The sequence below is a fragment of the Diabrotica virgifera genome, chromosome 6 (genome assembly GCF_917563875.1).
Source record: "Diabrotica virgifera virgifera chromosome 6, PGI_DIABVI_V3a".
Classification (NCBI taxonomy): Eukaryota; Metazoa; Arthropoda; class Insecta; order Coleoptera; family Chrysomelidae; genus Diabrotica; species Diabrotica virgifera.
In genome coordinates this window covers 4,961,742-4,985,060 of record NC_065448.1, presented here as the reverse complement: position 1 = coordinate 4,985,060, position 23,319 = coordinate 4,961,742, and the positions used below count along the sequence as shown (strand labels likewise).

The 23,319-nt window shown below is 33.3% G+C and overlaps 1 protein-coding gene across 4 annotated transcripts in view; it reads left to right on the top strand.

Moving 5' to 3' along the window:
• The window catches only part of LOC114327074 (rho-associated protein kinase 1), a 194,885-nt gene that overhangs the window by 59,606 nt on the left and 111,960 nt on the right, over positions 1-23,319 (top strand). For all 4 annotated transcript variants that reach the window (XM_050654227.1, XM_050654230.1, XM_050654228.1 and 1 more), the window contains exons 10-12: positions 13,024-13,325; positions 19,015-19,250; positions 19,332-19,617. In XM_050654227.1, the coding sequence (XP_050510184.1) occupies positions 13,024-13,325; positions 19,015-19,250; positions 19,332-19,617 (824 nt within the window). The remainder of the gene's footprint in view (positions 1-13,023; positions 13,326-19,014; positions 19,251-19,331; positions 19,618-23,319) is intronic.

Genomic DNA, 23,319 nt, shown 5'->3' with positions numbered 1-23,319 from the left:
CTTATGACGTCCCCCCATGTTAAACCGTAGTCTCTCGTGGCTTCCAGGTCTTCGTGAACTCCGATATACGGTTGCCACGAGGACTTTCCCTAAAATGTATCGCAAATGAAAGGTACCACTTCCTACAATGCTTACACAAAATATTGGCCGGACGTCCTCAGTCACGTTATCTGTATAATAATATACACATTACTTGGAGCAATTGCCGTCAGGCGCGCCATGTTCGCTTGCTGTATATCTAAAATCACTTTAACGGTTTTGATGGCATCCAAATATATATTTATTCAGTTTGCGGTTGTAGTGGTCTCCGTATATTTGAGTTTATGTCCTCATGGCTTCCACTGCGCTGTTGTCACCTCAAATGTTGGAATTTAGACTTCGGATATTTTTATAATTGATTATTGTAGTATGTTGAAAAAAATATTGTTGTGATATATTAATGATATTTTTTTGTATAATTAACAATGTATTTTTTTTTCACTGCAAAAATAAAAAATTAAAACGTATGTTCATTAAAATTTATGAATTTATCATAACCAGTTGCCGAATCTGCTGGTCTAATTGCTCAATTGTAACATATTATAGAAGTGTTAAAATTGAGTTCTTAATTTTTTATTACAAAACTTTTACCTCGACAGCGTCGGGTACAAGAGGACGGCTTAAGTAAAGTAAGTACAAAATTTTTAATAATATAATTTGTTCAACTAATAGGTGCAAAGGTGTCTGGAAAATAATAAAAATGTTTAAAACATTGCTTACTTATTTCATACACTCAATGTATTTTTTATGTAAGGATATAGAAAATAATATTTTGAAAAATATTTAAAATATAGTAGTAAGTCTTAAATTTCACATTACATAAAGTAGTTAAGTCTGCTAGTCTACAAAATTAAAAACAAATAGAATACATACTTAAAAAAAATTAAAGCACTCATGCCATACCAAACGAACTACATTCTTACATATTTTAAAAAGAAAAATCTTTAATTTTGCCCAACCCGACTAAACTATCGGCAGGTAAAAAGTCTGCAGTATGCGGGGGCCCTACTGTTGAAATAGATTAGAAAATTAAAATAAACTTATCTACCATTATGAAATTCTAATTTGACACAAAAAACTGTATCCTGGATTAAGAACAAGTGTGTAGAATACTCTCGTGAATTAAGAAGCGTTCCTACTGTAGGGTGACCATATCATAAATTTGAAAAAAACGGGACACATCCAAGCAGCAGTAGCGCACCTATAATTTTTCTCTGGGGGGAAGGGGGTTGGCTTGGGCGTCGAAATTTTTTTCTATATTTTGTGAAAGACAAGTTACATTTTCCTGCTATTATTTATATATTTTTCATATGCCCTGGGGGAAAGGGGGTTTAACTCCCAAACCCCCCCTGGGTGCGGTACTTCCAAGAAGGGTTTGGAGCGATAATACATAAACAGGGATTGAAACACCGTCTTTTAGCTAATTTGGAACCTATAAATCCTTTTCAATTTTAAATGTGTAATTTACGTACGATCAAGACTGCGAAACGCAGAAAACTAAAAAACTACGCTAGAATGACGTGGATAAACAACCAATCCGTCAAAACAAAACAGGGAAGAATAAAAAATAGCGAGAAACACAGCAAACTCAACAAATAAAAAGAAGAAAAATGACGGGTTTCGCTTGAGGACATTAAAAAAGACAGAAAACCATCAAATATAACAATTTTACAAAAAAGTCAGATAAAAAAATACGTCCAGCATTAAAACAAGAGTACTAAAAAACAAAAAAAAAGAGAAACCCTGTTTGAAGACAAACAGATCAGCAGAATATGAGAAGAATATTACGAAAAAATGCTATTCGGTATGAAGGAAACAGATGAAGAAGAACAAGATAACAACGAAGTAGAAATTTTCACAGAAGAAAACGTACAAAAACAAATATTAAAAACATAGAAAACGGAAAAGCAGCAGAAGAAAATGAAATAACAGTGGAAAAAAAATACAGAGGAAGAGAATTACATAAGGAAATAAACCAGCTAATACACCAAAAAATATGAACAAAACAGACTACCAGCCGATTGGAACGCAGATATTATAGTAAGTACCTATATACAGTAAAACGAAAACCCCGCAAATCCTAACTAATTGGGGGGACAGCCTGTTCGGATTCCGAAAAGGTCGGATTATCCGAAAGTTAGCCTAACTAATAATTAAAAGTTTACTTTGTCGTTGATTTTGAGTCGCTGTGCCTGTCTCTCTCCCTCTTCCACCCATCTCAGATTGATGTCACTGATGCAGAGCCAGTGTCATCATTTGTGCTTAGTCGTTAACTCCATGGCTTGATTTCTAATTTGAATAAGCTCCATTTTTCCCCTTTGCCCTATACAAGATGGATCAGAAAACTAAGAAGAAAGTGTAATTACAGAATGGATTGAAGCTGACGACAAAGGGAGCGAAGAATTTACGGATGAATACATTGTAGACTTGGTTCAACCTCAAGGCAACCCTAATGACTAATGAAGATGAAGAAAGCGAGGAAGAAGTTTCCCTGTCATATTGAGTGTCACACGCAGATGCCACTAAAGCTCTGGGTGTGGCTCTACGTTACGTGGAGCATAACTCTGCTGCATTACCAGTAGATGTAATGTTTATGTGTAAATAGAATTAGAATTAAACAATGGTTTCGAATTCACCTGTATAAGTTGCAAGTTGGGAGGGTCAGGTAGTAAAAAAGTTACGAATTGGCCGGTGTACATTTTGATTTGAAAAAGTTTGTCATTAAGAGTTACGAGTTGGCGCGTGTCCATTGGAAGAAGGAGAATGTCACGGTTAAAGAATTTAAGGGACTGGTTTAGATGCAGTTCTATAGAACTCTTTAGAGCAGAGGTGGATAGATTAAAGATAGTGATGATGATATCCAACCTCCGATTAGGAGACGGCACTTGAAGAAGAAGAAGATATTAGATTTTACTGATTATGCCGCCCCCTTGTGATGCCGCCTGATGCGGCTGCCTCACCGCATCATAGAACGGCACGGCCCTGAAAATTACAGTCTTTTCGTTTAAGTCGCTACAGGTAAAAATAAGTAATTAAATATCTTATATCAGATAGAGTATTCATTTTTAGTAGATGAACAAAGGTTTAAAATGGCAGTTTTTGAATTTTGGTACGATTATTTGTTGCTTCGGAAGTTGCAAAAATAAACTTTTGCAAAAATAAACTTAAGACTGATATTACATGAAAAATTGGGTCAAACAGTCCATGTTCAGTCCAGATATAACAAAAAATTTCAAGGTGATTCGTCAATTAGTTTACATTTTATTCAATTTGTTTAATAAAAAATCCTTTTCTTTGCAATGATAAAGCATGCTTTTCTTCATAAAATAATAATGATACAGCAATTTTGTGGAAACTACATGAAAGAAGAATACTTATGTTTTCAAAGTTTTTAAAAAAATAATAAAAACTCATTTTTATCATTCCGAAAATATTTTAGTAAAGTAGAGTCATTTTTGGCTTATAAACAATTTGAATAACTTTGTTAGTATTGACTGTAAACTAAATTAATCGACTAAGGGATGGAAAAAACCTACCGGTTATAACCTAAACCCAGTTTTTTTAATTCGAAACAACCGGTTTTACCGGTTGTTTTTTGTCCCGGTTATAACCGGTTTTTTTCTTTTTAAAGTAATAACCATTGAAAAACCATTGAAAAAATTAATTTAGAGAAAAATGAAGAAATTTCTATATATTTTCGATCTTAATCATATAATATTATAAATAATAAATGCGAAGTAATTAACCCAAACAACCATAATTCAACTTTTATTTACTAATAGAGAACTGGACGAAAGTGTCACATCAGCTTTTATGAAACAATTTTGAGAATAGTTATTTAGATTAATAAATGTTTCAAAGACTGGTGAAATGGTGCATGTGATGATAATATTTACATAAAAGTATGTGATCTGCTTGAAATCGATATTCCAACCATCATCAGCTAAAAAATTGTTTATACTTGAGTACTTGAGACTTAAGACTCTTGTATAATGTGAATACCGAAATACGATTAGGAATCTCCATTATGTAATTTTTAAACAATAAATAATTCTTACGAAATAAATGGTAGGTATTATACAAACGTATTAAAAAATATTACCTACTGAAATTTTTTGATGGCAATAGAGAAGTAAATACTGAATTGGTTTATCGAATTTATTTTGTAAAATACCTATAAGTCATTTGGACATTTTTTAAAACTTGATAGATCCAAGGGACATTTTGATAGATCGATAGGATCATCACTTTTGGGAATATCCCAATTATTGACAACGCAATATACGCCGACGCCCATATACTCTGGCCCATTTTTAGGGTAACTTGAAAGCGCCTGGGAAAATTTTTATAGGTTGAATTGGTTGGGGAATTTTTCGGGAGGAAAATTGAGCAAACTAAAGTGCAATATAAATGTAACATTATAACTTATTGAGTATTTGCTTTTGATTAAAAAAAACCGAAAACCTGTTTTTGGAACAACCGATTTTTTGACCGGTTATAACCGCCAGGTTAAACCGTAAGTTAAAAAAACCGGTATAACCAAAAACCGGTTTTTTGTTCAACAAGCGCCATCCCTAGACTTTAGGATTTAAAAAGCTGGTACTTTTACATTATTATTATATTATCGGTTTATAACGTTCTTCGTCTTCCGATACCCGTTCGCCATTCCTCTCTGTCCGTACATTGATCTACTTGCAGACCTCTTTCATCCAGGGCTTTGTTTATTCCTGCCTGCCAACTTTTCCTCGGTCTACCTCATCTTCTTCTATCTTGCAGTTTCCATTTTTGCCCTTGTTTTGGGATTCTGTCTTCATGCATTCTTTATACGTGACCAAACCATCGTAGTTGTATTTCGTTGGTTTCGTCATTTATTGTATGTGTGACCTTCATTATTTCTCGTATCCGTTCATTGGTGACATGTTCTCTTCTTGATCTTCCTGCAGCCCTTCTCCAGAAATCCATTTCGGTGACCTCTAACATTCGTTTTGATTTTTCCTTCATATGCCATACTTCGCAGCTGTATGTTATAATGCTTTTCACTACGGCGTTATAGATCTTTTTCTTGTTTTGGTTGTTTACCTGCTTGTCCCAGAGTACTGAGTTTAGGAGCCTAATTGCTTTCCTGCCCTGAGTGTTTCGTTCTTTAACGGCTCCGTCTAGTGTTCCATCATTCGTGATTTTCATATTCATACCCAGGTATTTATATTCGTTACATTTACTGATTGTTTCTCCTCCTTCTATAGTCGAGGAAATGAAGCATTTTGACTCGCAATTTTTTCGTCCAGCATGGATTTACTTGAAATTTTCACAGAAGGTAGGGCGTAGGGAATAGGCCAAGGATCATTTTCTATATCATGCCGCTGTACGCTAAAAGCTTGGGGTGGTTGCCACCCCATCTCGGGGACGGGAAATTTTTATTGCATTTTAACCATGTAAATCGATGTAAAAAGTAATTCTAGGAAAGAAATGGTTTTTACATTTTCTTCGTAAAACTAATATTTTTCGAGTTATTCGCGCTTGAAAGTAACAGTTTTTCGACGAAAAAATCGACTTTTTTAGAGGGTTTTTTGAGAATACCTCGAAAAATATGCATTTTATCAAAAAATACTGTAGATATGAAAAATTTGTCTTTTAGTAACACAAATTACCCCTGTAGTTATAACATTGTTTTCGATGTGTACTTTTACATAAATGTTAAAAAAAACTTTTACCTTGATTAATTACGGTCAAAGTTAGGCACTTTTTTTTATTTAATTCACAGCTAGTTTCTTTATAACAATTAAGAAACCTAACTAGCGCTATTTTAAAGTTCAAGGTATGTATATAGTTTATGTGTAAAAGTTTGAGTAAACTTGAACAGAGTTGTTAATATATCTTTAAAAATGACGTCCTAACGAAATCGACTCGTGGTCTGTGGAGCGGAATTATTAAAATCCGTGCACTCAAAAAATGAAATTAACTTTTCAAAGATATGTTGCGCTTAATATCTCCGGAGTTTGTTGATGGACTTTTATCATTATTTTTTTAATTTATATATACCTGTAGTTTTGTAGAGTATGTTATGTACACATATACCCACCTAACAATACAAAATGTTATGTATACATATACAAGTATATGTATACATATATAATTTCATAAAAATCGTTCAAGCGGTATCGGAGGATTATGGCAACTAACATTACGACAGGAGAATTTTATAGATGTAAATAAATAGATAACTATTAAAAAATAGGGGTTGGTGGTAGAAAGGTGAAAATTAAGGGTTGTATATATTTTTAATGGTACATAATATAAAATGAAGGTAGACAATTTTCTCCAAAACAATAAAAAAGTGGCAGGGGGCAACCCCCCTTATAACGTATGGGTGTAAATAATAGATTACCACCTATTTTCAGTCCTACAGAATATACGTGTAAAATTTCATAAAAATCGGTCAAGCCGTTTCGGAGGAATATGATAACTAACACTGTTACAGGAGAATTTTATGTACATAGAAGTAACTGTGAATTAAATAAGTAATAAAAGTGGCTAACTTTGCTCGTAATTAACCTAGGCGAAAAGTTTTTTTTTGAAAATTCGTGTAAAAATATCAGCTTTTCAAATCCCAACGCAGATTTAGTCAATATGTTAATATGGTTATTAAAATTGTTTAGAAGCCAAAAATGATTCTACTTTCGTAAAATGTTTTCAGAATGCTAAAAATGACTTCTTATTGATTTTTTAAATAAGTTAAAAATATACTTCTTTCCTGTGGTTTCCACAGAATTGCTGTATTATTATAATTTTCTGAACAATAACATTGCAAAAAAAGCTCTTTGTGATAAACAAATCGAATAAAATTTAAACTAATTGACAAATCGTCTTGAAATTTATTGTGCATTATGGACTGTTTGACTCAACATTTCATGCAATATCAAAGTCTTAATTTCATTTTTATAACAATTTTTTTATAAGTTATAACAATTTTTTTATTTTCGAAATTTAGTTTTATTTTGCAATTTCCGAAGTAACAAATAATCGGATCAAAATTTAAAAAATTTTAAACCTTTGCTTATCTACTAAAAGGTGAATAATCTAAATAAGATATTTAATTACCTTATTTTTACCTGTAGCGATTTAAACGAAAAACTGTCATATTTGACCCTTATTTGTTAATTACTAAAATTCTCGTCCGAACTATGACGGGCATTGTTGTATTTATGATGTAATAGGTATAACTCCAAAAAACCCATTTGCAACCTGGCTGGTCAAGTGTCCCGACAAAAACCTTATTTTTCTGGACTATTGCAACTAAGAGAAGAAAGAAAGAAACTTAAAAAAAAATGTTACAAAAAGAAGCAACCGAAGAAGGAAAAACCAGTAGAAAGGAAATACAAAGAAAAAATATAGCGGTTAAAAAGCAAGCCAGGAAAGACAAAAGATACTATGTATATGATATGGTAAAAATGTCAGAAAAAGCTGCGCAAGAAAACGACCTGAAGATACAGTACAATATCATCCGAAATTTGACAGGGAAAACACTAAACAGTAATAAACAAATCAAAGATAAACAAGGAAATATAATTAAATCAGAACATAAAATAATAAAAAGATGAAAACAACACTGCGAGGAAATATACTCCAAACACCAGATATAGACGAAGATAACGTAATACAGGAAATAAACATTAGAACAATTGAAATTACGAAAGAAGAAATACAAAACACACTGAATCAACTAAAAAAATGGCAAAGCCGCTGAAAGCGACAACCTACCGATAAATTTAATAAAGGCGGGCGCAAACAAATTAGTAGAAATGTTACACAAACTCAAGATATGGGCCGACCAGGAGCTCCCACAGAAATGGAACGAGGGTGTAACCATTAAGATACCAAAAAAGGGCGATTTAAATAAATGCGAGAATTGGCGAGCAATAACACTGCTAAGTGCCACATTCAAAATAATGTCAAATATCATATTAAATAGACTGAAGCCAGAAATAGACAAGAAACTAAGACTAAGAAGCAACCAAGAAGGCTTTCGCGCAAAACGCTCCACTATCGACCACATTTGTACTCTATCAGCACCTCTGTATCTTGTACCTGTACCGCTGTATCTCCTGTACTCTATAATTATCTTGGAACAAGCTAGTGAATGGCAAAAAAATATAAACATAATGTTTACTTTGACTTTGACTTTGAAAAGGCATTCGATAGTATAAACAGAGAACAAATGTGGAAGATTCTAAAACTATATGGACTACCGATAAAATACATCAAGTTAATCAGACTATTTGACAAGAAATATACAGCCAGACTAGAACATGCGGGAAAAATGGTAGTAGATGTAGTTATACAAAGCGGAGTTAAGCAAGGATGTGTGCTATCCCCGACATTATTTCTAATAATAACGGACTGGATCATGCAGAAAGTAAGCAATAATAAAACAGGTATTAGATTGAAATTGCATGACTAGTTGGAGGATTTGTAGTTCCCAGATGACATTTTTCCCCTAACCGAACATAGCAGCCATAAGCAAAAGAAGCTTGCAAAATACTCCAGGGTAATGGGCCTGAAGATAAAGACAAAAAAAAACAAAACTTAAAAAACAGCAACCAAGAAACTAAAATTAAAATACAAGGAAGACAAATACAGGAGGTAGATAACTTTACATATAATCTGGGATCAACCATGGAAAAAAAGGCGCTAGTAGATCAGATGTAGAAAAAAGGATAGTAAAGGCACAATATGCACTCATTATATATTCATAATGCATTAAGGAAAATCTGGAACACACGCGATATATCAGAATTAACCAAAATCAAAATATTTACAGGAAGAGACAAGAAGAAACAACTAGCAAAAAATTAAAAACCTTTATAAATAAATCGTTGAGGTAAATCCTAAAAATATACTGGCCAGATAAAATAAAAAACATAGATCTACGGAGAAGAACAAAACAAGAGAAAATAACAGTCACGATTAAAAATAGGAAATGGAAATGAATTACACGGACTCTGAGGAAGGATCGAAATAATATAACCAAACAAGCACTCGAATACCAACCAGACGAAAGAAGAAGAAGAGGAAGACCTGATAATAGCTGGAGAAGAACTGTAATAAGAGATCATGAAAGAATTGGCCTGAGATGGAGAGAAGTCAAACAGAGAGCGAGAAACAGAGAGCAATGGAAAATACTTGTATAGCAAATTTCGAAAGAATAAAACAGATAAGGATGCGCTGGGAAGGGATTACAGGAAGAGAGAGAGAGAGAGAAACAGTACCGATTATTATCAAAATAAAATTTAATAATATACCTAACCTAACTTATAGAAAGGCTCATCAAACAATTATTAACTTTAAAAAATAAAAATTTGTCAAGGGTATATAGTGGTATTGTTAAGTATATTACAATATAACTTATTCCATCGAAATCTTCCGAAATCCATAATCTTCTTCCATCGAAATAAAATAGAAAATCTAAAAGTTTAGAAAATACATCATTCATAACTACACCCAAGAAATAAGTTTTTCTAACCTGATTTAAGAGTATAAAAAAACGAAAACAAACAATTTACAGCAAATCCTTATCGTATATCCGAGCAAAACCACCTAATTGGCAAAAGTTATAAATAGAATTTGTCTGGGTTCTACAACTAAATTTGCACTTAAACACGACCAAGGTTAAATATTTTACTTGATATTATAAGTACGTTGTTGCCAGTATAACGGATGCCAAAGCGAGCGCTAATTGTATGAAATTATTCTTGTTAATATACACGCTGTATATTGATCGGAAGTCACGAAGAGTCAAAACTATACAGAAGCCACGAGGGACGCAAATACAATATATATATATATATATATATATATATATATATATATATATATATATATATATATATATATATATATATATATATGTGTGTGTTTTGTTGATTACCAGAAAGCGTTCGATAGAATAAAACATGACGAACTGATGAAAATATTAAATTCAATTGGTCTAGACAGCAGAGATCGCCGTATAATAAACAATATCTATTACGAACAAACTGCAGCTGTTAGAGTAGGGGATCAGTTAACAGACGACATAAATATAAAAAGAGGTGTGCGACAGGGATGTATATTGTCCCCATTATTGTTCAATACATATTCAGAGCACATTATGAACCTAGCGCTAACGGACATAGACGAGGGAATACTTATAAACGGAGAACGATTGAACAACATAAGATACGCTGATGATACTGTCATTTTTGCAGACAGTCTTGAAGGTCTGCAGACACTTGTCTCCAGGGTGGCAGAAGTAAGTAGCAGGTTTGGGCTTGATTTTAACATCAAAAAAACCAAATACATGGTTATAAGCAAAAATAGGATACCACCTGGTCAATTACTAGTTAACCAACAACCTACAACACAAATCACCAACTTTTGTTATTTGGATGCAAACTTAAATGAACAGTGGGACCAATCGACGGAAATTAAGATAAGGATCGAGAAGGCAAGATCAGCTTTCGTCAAAATGAAAAAAATCTTCAACAGCCACGATATAAAATTGGAAATAAAGGTTCGTTTATTAAAATACTACGTATTCTCCGTTCTTTTATATAGCGTGGAGTCATGGACCTTAACTGACGCATCACTGAAGAGACTCAAAGCATTTGAGATGTGGTGCTATAGACGCATGTTGAGGATTTCCTGGATAGACAGAGTTACCAACGAAGAAGTTCTACATAGAATGGGTAAAGAGCGCGAACTAGTCGTAACCATAAAACGTCGCAAATTGGAATACCTGGGCCATATAATGCGCAATGAACAACGATATGACCAACTTCGGACCATACTTCAAGGTAAAGTGCATGGGAAAAGAGGTCCAGGACGAAGAAGGATATCCTGGCTGCATAACCTGCGAAAATGGTTTAACTTAACCACTACCGGACTTTTCAGGGCAGCAGTCAACAAAGTCAGAATAGCCATGTTGGTGTCCAACATCCGTAACGGATAGGCACCATAAGAAGAAGATACAAGAAAACAGAGGAATAAAACAATATATTAGGTGAATATTGACAGAAATTTTGATGGTAATCAAATTATGTAAATCAAAGCATTACATACTATTTTGGTATGTTCATTTTAAATTTTCCAAATAGGTAGGCACCTATATATATTTTTTATTAGGATACTGAAACATTTACAATTATTACGTACCTATCGCTTTTAAAAACTATTTAAAAAGTCACTACAATTATAAACTTGCTTTTTTCTCTGCCATCACAACAATAAAAACTAATATGTATACACAACATTTGTTTATCCATAATATCCAACAATTATTGACAGATGATTTTAACATCCAATAAGATCCCGTATAACGTTTGAGCGACTAATAAGATAGCGTCGGTGTTCGCATGCGCCAGGGAATTAAAAATTCACCCTCGTGCCTAAAGAAGTATAACTTCAAAAAAGGTGTGAAAAGAATATATTAGTGTTTTTAGTAAATGTATTATTTATTATAATTTTTGTGTCTTTGGATTTGTCTTTCTCGGGAGTAAGATAAGTATTATTAAAACATTTATATGTATTATACTTCACTTGGTCTGTTTGTTGCCGTGCATTGTCATTATATCCGAGACTATGTAAATAGAGAGCTTGTAGCGTTATTGGTATAGCATTCGGTTAGAGATCGAGAGGTCTTGGGTTCAAATCCGGATCATTCCTATTCTTTTTTTTATTTTTGGAAAGTGGTAAGCTTTAAAATTAGTTTAATATTTAAATAAAATAAAAATAAACTGTTTAAAGTATATTTATTTCGTTGAAATCATATAATAGAAGTATAACTTTTTACGTGCGTATAAAGTACACACACATTCTTTTTTTATGTGTAGGGGGGTTAGTATAAGCTGGACTTCAAGTTTGTGGAATCGCCACCCTTGTCCCCCCTGTCGCCATCTTAGAAAAGGGGCAGAGGGTTTTCGCGATGTATGTGGTAAACTAGCAACCCTACAGAGAATTGTGTAAGGCATTATTTGTAAACAAGTTTTTTTCTTTCATGCAGAACTGATGGATAGAATTATCAATGGTAAAATCTTTTTGTAGATTTACAATAGAACATACAAAAGTAGTCAGTAGTAATACACCTTCAGTATGAAGATTCTTTCCTAGTTTTACTGTATGTGTAGTCCGCTTCTTCTTCTTCTTTTTCTTAAATCCGGCGAGACGTGTTAGTGTTGGATTCAATCCGCCACGTTTCACTGTGCCGGATCGCCTACCAACTAAACTCACCCCCACTTTTTCCAGCCGACGTGTCTGGGACCACTCTTAGCGAGTATATACACTGACCCGTCGAACTTAACCCGTCTTCCACCTCACCTAGTTTGTATAGGTGGTTTCTTAAACGGCAATATCCAGTCCATCAGTGACCGTTTTGATGTCTCTTTTATTGAGGTTCATCAAATTGTTCCAGAGTTGTTTTATCAATATTATTTTTTTAGTCTGGATTCGCCCTTCAGTGGTTCTCCATTTCTTTTGATGGTTCCTTATCAGCAATTTCTGAACCTCGTTTTTCCTAGCATCTTTAGTGATGTCACAGAAAGGTTCTGGGCCTTCAAAAGTTTCTCTCGAGCCTTGTTTTATCAACATATCTGCTCGTTCATTCCCATACAGCTCTTCATGAACTGGCATCCATATTAAAGACATTTTATCGTATTTTGCCAGGTTGTTGAGGAGATCTTTGTAGTTCCTCTCCAGTTTTGATTTCGTGAGTGGGTTATTTACTGCTAGAATAGCAGTTTGTAGGTTTAATCTGCACTGTAAACAAATGACAACTTTATTTTTTCGTAGTTTAAAGCATGCTTACACATCTACATTCTTGCTACTACAGAACGCTGTACTCTTGTGGCAACCTAAGTTAGAAACGAAAACAAAATTAGTAGAGAAAAACCACTTGTATTTAAATTCGTTCTCTTATTTATACACAAGTAATAACCGCTAAAGATGTTTCAGCTCTACAAACCAAACTAAACGAGGAAAAATCGGCGCGTCAAAAGGCGGATTTGAACTCACAAGAAAAGGAGCGACAGATCTCTATGTTGTCCGTCGACTATCGGCAAATTCAGCAACGACTGCAGAAATTGGAGGGAGAATATAGACAGGAAGTGGAAAAGACGAAGGCGTTACACAGTCAGATCGAGCAGGAACAACAGAAGAAGACGATTATGCAATCGGAAATGGGCAATCTGCAGGCCGAGCTCGCCAAGCTCAAGGTCAAAGAATCTCAGCTGTTGCACGAACTTAGTCATTTACAGGTAAAATTTCGACATAATATACAGGGTGTTTCATTAGCAATTGTCCATATCGTAACTATCGTAAACCTTAGCACAAAATACGAAGATTTAACCCAAAACACTTCAATAAAATATTCTTCCTTACCGAGATACAGTTTTATTACAAATATTCTAAAATAATTTTTTTTAGCCCATTGTTCAAGCACCTTTTAATATTTTTTGTTCAAACTTGACACTCAGTTTACACATATGTTAGGGTACTTTACTTACTTACTTAATCAGTAAGCCCATTTGTACATTTCGGTGTTGGGCCGTTTATAATACAATTCATTAAATTACAATCTTCTGAGGTTTCCTAGCTCTTAACGAACTCTCGCCATTCCTTCCTATTGGATGCCATCTGTGTTGTTTCCTGCCAAGTCTTACCCTTACTCTGCAGTATCTGCGAGATGTCACTGTTCCATTCTTTAATGGGTCTTCCTCTTCTGTTCTTCCCTATTGGTTTGGCGTCCCACACTCTTTTTACTTGTCTATTATTGTCCATCCAGGTTAGATGTCCGAACCATCCCAATTTTTTCTCCTTGATTGAGTCGAGTATCGGTTTGATTTTGAGTCTACTCTTATTTCTTCATTTCTGATTCTATCAGTTATAGAAGAAAATAAGGATAGTTGAATTTTGTATAATATAAGACTGGTTTAAAATGTCTTAAATTATTACCCTTTCTGCAAAATAGCTTCTTCTTCTTCTTCTTCTTCTTTTATATAGGCAGTACTGCCTGTTTTTCTTCAACGGTGCCTTTCATTCTGCCCCTAAGTTGTCATTCCATCTTTTCCTTGGGCGTCCTATACTTCTCCTGCCTAACGGTGACTTGTCCCTGGATATTCTTACTATCCTTGATTCAGACATCCTGCTTATGTGCTCATTCCACTCTTCTTTTCTGTTCTTTACCCAGGTATTTATATTGTCTACCCTATCCTGTAGTCCTTTTCCAGCAATCCTTCTTAAGATCTTCATTTCGTTGGTTTCCAGATGTCTTCGTGTTTTGCTTGTATCTGGTCTTGTTTCGGCCGTGTAAGTCATAACTGGCCTAATAACTGACTTATATATTCGGGCCTTTGTTTCCAATCTTAGGTGTTTGTTTTTCCAAATTGTGTCGTTTAGGCACCCGGCCGTTCTACTGGCTTTAATTATTTGGTCTTTTACCTCTTCTTCGATATTGTTGTCGGCTGATAGATTAATTCCCAGATATTTGAAAGTCATTACTTGTATAATTTGATTGTCTAACTCCAACTTGCATCTTATTGGTTCTTTGGCAATTACTAAGCTTTTTGTTTTTTGGACTGATATTTTCATATTCATTTCTTTTGCGTTAATGTTGAACTCGTGCAATAATCTTTGTAGGTCGTCTTCGCACTCTGCTACTAACACGGTGTCATCAGCGTAACAGAGTATTTTTATCTCTCTATTGCCCATTTTGTACCCTCTTTTTTTCTTCACTTGTTTTATTATTGCATCCAATATTATGTTAAACAGTAGAGGGCTTAGTGAATCTCCTTGCCGGATTCCTGTGTTTGTTTCTATGGGTTCTGTTATTATTCCATTGACTTTCATCTCTATTTTATTTCTTACATATATGTTTTCTATCAGTTTTATGATATCCAGTGGTAAATTTTTCTCATATAGAAGGTGTATCACATCTTTTAATTGGATTCTATCAAACGCTTTCTCTAGGTCTATGAAACAGAAAAAGGCTGGTTTGTTATATTCTAATGATTTCTCCGCTATTTGCCTTATCACAAAAACTGCATCGTTACATGATCTTCCACTTCTAAATCCTTGTTGTTCATCCGATATATTTATGCACGCCATTATTTTCTCCATAAGTATTTTTGTTGTGAGTTTCAGTATAGTGCTCAGTAAATTTATCCCTCTATAGTTACTGGGGTCTGCTCTATCACCTTTCTTAAATAACGCTATCATTTGAGTGGTTCTCCATTCTTCTGGAATTCTTCCTGTATTTATTATTTTACTTATAAGGATATTCAGTTCTTTGTGAAGTCTATCTCCTCCGTACTTTAAAAGTTCATTAGCTATTCCATCTTTCCCAGGAGCTTTTCGATTTTTCATCTTTTTTAAGGCGTTCTTTATATCTTTCTCTTTAATTTCTGTTTTCTCATCCGATTCTAATCGTGGTGTTTCCAGTTCTTTGTGATTAGCTGTTTGATAAAGGTTTTTTAGGTAAGTTGTCCATGTATTTGTATCAATATGTTTTACCTCTATCAATTCCTTCATCTCTGCTCTTTGACCTCTTATCATTTTCCACATGCAAAATAGCAATAAATAGAAAATAAGGGAGCAAAAAAGACTGTTTTTATTCAATGTTTTTCAACCACTTTGGTTACACTTAGAAATCTCCATAATTCGCTTAAAAATTTCTTACAACATACTTAAACCGTCCACCAAATTTCATTAAAATCGACCTAATAGATTTTGCATAATAATTTTGCAATCTAATTTTTTTTTAAAGTTCAAATTTTAAAAACTTTCTGAACAAAAAGTAGACCATTTAGAAGTTTGCTAATTTTTTTACATATAAAGAGGTTCTCTACCCATCTAATACACTTTACAGAATTAATATCGGATTATTTAGGCGGCCTCAGCACTGTTTTAAAGTTATAAACAATGTTTTGGCTTATAAACAAATACAGTGCGGACGTTTGAGTTGGAATATACTCATTTTCTTGAGAATGGGCGACTCTGGAGATAAATCCCGAAACATCGATTTTTATTTTTAAATTAGAATTTTTTGGCATAAATATCATACTAGTGACGTAATCCATCTGGGTGTGATGACGTAATCTAAATATTGGAATTAATTTAATTCAAAAAAAATTTAATTAAAACCCTGTATAAATAATTATGTTAATGTTTATATTAGTGAATACAAAATTGAATAGCCTTTCGATTGAGCTACCACGCGGCACCTACTCTCATTTAAAAAAATCATCGATTACGTCATCACGCCCAGATGGATCACGTCACTAGTATGATATATATACCAAAAAATTGGAATTTAAAAATAAAAATCGACCTGTTTCGGGATTTACCTCCAGAGACGCCTATTCTCGAGAAAATGAATTTATTCCAACTCAAACGTCCTCACTGTATTTCTTTATAAGCCAAAAAATTGTTTATAAATTTAAAACAGTGCTGAGGTCGCTTAAATAATTCGATTTTATTTATGTAAAGTGTATGAGATAGGTATAGTACCTCTTTGTATATAAAAAAAATTAGCAAACTTCTAAATGCTCTATTTTTTGTTCAGAAAGTTTTTAAAAAATTTGAACTTTTTAAAACAAATTTAGATTCCAAAATTATTATGCAAAATCTATTAGGTCGATTTTAATGAAATTTGGTGAACGATTTAAGTATGCTGTAAAAATTTTCTAAACGAATTACGAAAGTTCTAAGTGCAACCAGAGTGGTTGAAAAACATTGAATAAAAACAGGCCTATTTTGCCCCCTTATTTTGTATTTATTGCTATTCTGCAGAAAGGGTAACACAGGCCTACAGAAAAAAAAAATGTTTTGGTGCCGTGAATCCTTAAGCTGATTTTTACTATATTAGGGGCGATAAATCGAAATATGGATTTCGTTTTTTTTGTATCAGCTCTAGTTTTATGGATATGGCCAAATCCGAAATTAGAGCTTTAATATTTGAGATAATGAAGAATGTGCTATTCAAAGGAATGAACATTGTTAATTAAACTTATTCCTCAGTATATATTTGTTGTCCTCACTCTATTATGCCTTATTTATGCAAGAAATAATACTTTATTATCGTTACATTACTATTTTATAAGGAAATAAAACAGCTTGGAGAGTATTTTTAAACTTTTAAAATGATACATTTACCACTTGTAAACCCATTCAGCCTCCATCTAATAATGGCTCATAGCCCATGGACCATGCTTCGCCTACATAGGAAGGAAGCTTCCCCAGATAAGTATGGAAAAACTTAAAGCTGGAATCTTTGATGGACCACAGATCAGACTTCTTACAGAGGATCCGGCTTTTGTGGGTCAATGAATGAAGTAGAGAAAAAAGCTCGGCTTTCATTTGTGGATAGTATGAAAAATTTTCTGAGAAATCACAAAAGTGAAAACTATGCTGAGCTCGTAAACCGTTTGCTGAATGACTTCCAATCACTTGGATGGAATGTGAGCATCAAAGTCAACTATCTTCACAGCCACCTGTACCGTTTTGCTGAAAACTTAGATGACACAAGTAATGAGCAAGGTGAGAGACTTTACCAAGAGATAAAAACCATTGAGGACCGCTACCAAGGAAGACGGGGCATGGGCAGCTTATGGAAAACTCAAAGACATCTTCAAAAGCGATATAGCCATTTCTTTAAAACGTAAAACATGTGAAGAATGTGTGTTGCCTGTGGTGACTTATGGTGCCGAAACTTTGACATTGATAGCTACAACTTCTAAAATGCTGCAAATAGCTCAGAGGAAACTGGAAAGGTCAATGCTGAGTATATCGCTTCGTGACCGAGTTGGAAATTAAGACTTAGACCAAGAACATGAGTTACCGATGTAATTTCCCGAATTGCCACCCTGAAATGGAACTGGGTCGGGCACGTCGCCCGAATCAGTGATTGGAGGTAGACGAAGAGATTACTTGAGTGGAGGCCGAAATTAGACAAAAGAAGTAGAGGAAGACCCCCTACTCGTTGGACTGACGATTTCAAGAAAATGTCAAGAAATTGGATGCAAAGTGCTCAAAATGGAGCACAATGGACAAAAATGAGGGAGGCCTATGTCCAGCAGTGGACGCAAAGGGCTGGATGATGATGAAATGGCTTAAAATATACGTATTTTTTAATTGTCTGGTTTTTATTTTAATTTAGTATATTCATATCAGCATATTCGAATTTTAATGCATAGAAGCTGGCATGATCTACGTTATCTTGAAAACTAGAGCTGATAGAGCAAAACTAAGGCCATATTCGGAATCAGCACCCCAAATAAACCCAAAATCACCTTTAAATACTTCGGCACCAAAAACACTGTAGGCATGTGTAATAATTTAAGACATTTTTAACCAGTCGTTTATCGTACAAAATTCAATTATCTTTATTTTATTTCCCTACGACTTTGTTCCAAAATGAATCGTTTTAAAGTTATAAGCAAAGAAAGTAGAAAAAAATCGATGTTTTTCGAAATTTTTAAATATTTTAATTTTTTTATTAATGTTCGGGAATATTTGAGAAGGAGCATAAGTCAGTTATTATTGTTGAAGTTGTCACCTAACTTTATCTGCAAAAATCCGAATGCCACCTGTCACATCCAAAAATAGACGTTTTTTAGCACAGCCGCCCTGGTCTAATTTTCGTCCTTAATTTTTAGGAATCTTTAATGATTTCTTTCTTCTCACTTTTTTGTCCTTGCTTTCGTTTCTTATTTTCCAATTTTCGTTTTCTTCTTATCCTATTATTGCCTTTCTCTTTTTATGTTTATCTACTTGTTTTCATACATTTTACCTTGTATAATTCCCTGCTTTTTCCCCTTCTGGTTTACTCTTGTCATAACAGGATAAATCAAATCAATTTTAACAGCCTTTTTTATTTATCAAAGTTTGATATCCATTTTTGGATTGTATTATAACAGAGGACTAACCATTTTGTAATTCTTTGTATAGGATTTCAAGAAAGCCCTAGAAGAAGAAATAGTGAGGCTAAAAAGTAGCTGGCAACGAGACCAACTCCAAATGAAAGAACTCCAAGAAAATTTAGAAACCGAACAGTATTTCACGACTCTATACAAGACACAAACCATAGAATTAAAAGAAGAAGTCGACGAGAAGAATAGGATAAATAAGGAATTCGAGGAAGAGAGAGCTTCGTTGAAGCACCAGTGTCAGTTGGCGTTGGCTAGGTAGGTAAACTCTTTTACACATAGAATTTATATAAAAATAAATAAAAAGCACTAAAAGAAATCTTTTTTTTAATTTTTCAGAGCCGATTCAGAAGCTCTGGCCAGATCCATAGCCGAAGAAACCGTAGCCGATTTAGAAAAGGAGAAGACTATGAAAGAACTAGAACTCAAAGATCTCATGGCGAAACAGAGAACTGAAATGAATAATAAAGAAGTTGTGATAAATAATTTTAAAGAAAAGGAATTAGAGTATAAGAGAATAAACGAACAGTTGCAAAGAGAACAGGAAGAAATGAATAGGCAGTACAAACAATTACAAGAGGAATTTAATAGGAAGACTAACAATACCGAAGAATACGAGAAGTTGGTAAGTATTTTATTATATCTGTTATATACATAATTGCTACTAGCGATTGAAAAGGTTCTAAAACCAGTTAAGACGAGAAATAATAGAAGATTAGAGGACGTAATTCGAAGTAAAGATACTACGAGACACAAATAGAGAAGTTAATAATGGAAGAGACAGAAAATTCAGTAGGAAAAATAAACAAAAGCAAACAGTAAAGATTGGTGTGATACAGAATGTAAAAGGGAATTAGAAGCTAGAAGAAAAACTAAAAACAAATGAATATACTGAATACAACAGAAACGAGGATGAGCAGCAAAGAAAAAAGGAAAATAGACCTATAGAAAAACGAAATGGGAATACTGGGAAATTAAGTATAAACAATGAGATGAGAATGAGAATTTTTACCAAAAGGTCAAAGTCAATAAAGCTACGGGTCCCGGAATCGCATGCTTCCATAGAAGTAAAGAAGACACGCGAATAGGTGACCAAGAACTAGAGAAGTGGGCAGAATACTTTGAGGAACTGCTAGACCAAGAGGAAAATACCAATGCAATACATTCATAAACTGGATCGGAGCAAAACAACAAGGAGGGCGACATAAACGAAGTATCAGGCCAAGAGATAAGAGGAAATAATACAGAAGATATATGGAAGAGTAAAGGACAATTACGGCGTATGAAAAAGAAGACCAAATAAGGAAGTAATGGAGATCTACAATCAACCAAGCACCATACAAAAAGTCAAAACACAAAGAGTCTTAGAAAATAAAAGAAAAGGGACTCCAGGACAATCTCGTTATTCTCGTTAATATAATTTTCGTTTTTAACACGTTTTTGTTGTTCCACTGGAGTTTTGTAATTGTAATATAATCACCTGCAGCGATTTCCTAAAAATCAGCTCAATGAGCCATACATGTTTTAAAATTATTTCTAAAAATTATACATTAAAGGATAGATAGGATAGATAATATAGACTGTGCGAAGAAAAAATCATCCATACACAGTTTGGTTTTCGGAATGCAGTGGTAGTCCAGAAAGCCACTGCGCATCCGCTAGGAAAAATATTCTAATTCGGATTTTTTGCACAATCTTACTCAAAAAGGACTCCTTTTAACAAATTTGCATGTTGTCAAGACCAAAAGTTGGTCAAAAATTTTTTAAAACTTTATTTTTTTGTTTTTTTCCTAAAATTATTTTTTTTGCATGGAACAAATTTTTTTTATGTTTTTTGGATCATTCCAAATAGAAAAGGTCTTTAGTGACTTTTCTCTAAAGTTGATAGTTTTTGACATGTAAACGATTAAAAATTGAAAAATTGCGAAATCGGCCATTTTTAACCCTCAAAAACTATGTGAAAAACTGAATATTTGAATGTTGCCAAGGTAGGTAGATATTCTTTAAACATCGATTGATGAAATCCCGAAGAGTTTTTTGCGATACAATATTCAAAACTCCTTTGTTTTTTAATTGCTAATCAAGCGTGCGCGACACTTTTCCACCGTTGCATGTGTATGCAGTTTGGTGCAAATGAAAGGTATAAATTCGTTATTTCGTAAACCGCCGACTTTAAGGAAAAATCCCGAAACAGGTCGATTTTTATTTTTAAGTTATGATATTGTGACATACATATATGGTATACTAGTGACGTCATCCATCTGGGCGGGATAACGTAATCGATGATTTTTTTACATGAGAATAGGGGTCGTGTGCTAGCTCATTTGAAAGGTTCTTCAATTCTCTATTCAGTAATATAAACATTTACATAATTATTTATACAGGGTGTCCAACAATTTAATTTTTTTGTCAATTTGCCAAATGATTTAATTTAATAAAAAAATTTTGGACACCCTGTATAAATAATTATGTACATGTTTATATTACTGAATTGAGAATTGAAGAACCTTTCAAATGAGCCAGCACATGACCCGTATTCTCGTTTAAAAAAATCGATTACGTCATCACGCCCAGATGAATGGCGTCACTAGTATACGATATATGCCACAATATCATAACTTAAAAATAAAAACCGACCTGTTTTTGGAATTTTCCTTAAAGTCACCGGTTTACGAAATAACGAATTTATTCCTTTCATTTGCACCATACTGTATACACATGCAACGGTGGAAAATAGTGTCGCGCACGCTTGATTGGCAATTAAAAAACAAAGGGGTTTTTGATATTGTATTGCAAAAAACTCTTCATGATTTCATCAACCGATGTTTAAAGAATATCTACCTACCTTGGCAACATTCAAATTTTCAGTTTTTCACATAGTTTTTGAGGATTAAAAATGGCTGATTTCGCAATTTTTCAATTTTTAATCACTTGTATGTCAAAAACTATCAACTTTAGAGAAAAGTCACTAAAGACCTTTTCTGTTTGGAATGATCCAAAAAACCTAAAAAAATGTTCCATGCAAAAAAATAATTTTAGGAAAAAACAAAAAAAGAATGTGTGTGTGTACTTTGTACGCACGTAAGAAGTTATACTTCTATTATATGATTTAAACGAAATTAATATACTTGTTATTTATATTTTGTTTAAATATTAAACTAATTTATACTTACTACTTCTCAAACATTTTTATTAGAACAGTGCCAAAAATTAAAATAATAAAAGAATAAAACACACACAAACACATTAACAAGCCACAAATGATGTCTGAACATTAATTGTCGAAAAATTTTTTAACTAAATACGTATTTTCTGAAAATACAATTATATAATAAATATACTTACAATCATAAAATGTATTAAAAAAAAAACAAAAAAGAAAGTTTCTATTGGGACTCGAACCAGCGCTGATAAGAGCGGTTGGTATTGGAATTCATTCGCCTTCTCCGCTTAGCCACGGACACTATGTGTCATTATTTACGAAGATCGACTAACTAAACGGATTAAACTTGTGATATTTTGATATTTTGAAAATTGATCAAATTATTTTAATTTTGAATTGAAATGATTTAGAATTGAAAAAATACAACAAAACATAGAGTAAAAAAACAATATATTAGGTGAATATTGATAGAAATTTTGATGGTAATCAAATTATATAAATAAAAGTATTACATACTATGTATTTTGGCAGATCAAATAGGTAGGTTTATACCCATGATACATTAACAATTATTACGTACCTGTTGCTTTTAAAAACTATTTAGTCACTACAATATTATAAACTTTTTTGTTTCTGTCCTCACAACAATAAAACTAATATATATAACTAATATACATTTACCTAATTATATTAATTATTTACTAATATACATTTACCCCACAACAATAAAACTAATATACATTTGTTTACCTTTACCTTTACCTCCAAACCACAGCTGCCATATCGGATAATTTTTGACATGTCATTTGAACATCCAATCAGAACAAAGTTATAATGCGCATGCGCCGGGCTGATAGGTTTTAACATATAAAAAAATCACCCTCTATCGCCGGTAAAGAAGTATAACTTCAAAAAAAACGTTTAAAATATTTTTGACCAACTTTTGGTCCTGGCAACATGCAAATTTGTTAAAAGGGGTCCTTTTTGAGTAAGATTGTGCAAAAAATCCGAATTAGAATATTTTTCCTAGCGGATGCGCAGGGCTTTCTGGACTATAGGTACAAGAGCGGCTCTATTTAATATAAAAATGCTATTTCAACGATGTAGAGACAAATTGCAATATTTATGTATGATTCATTGATTACCATAAAGCGTTCAATACAG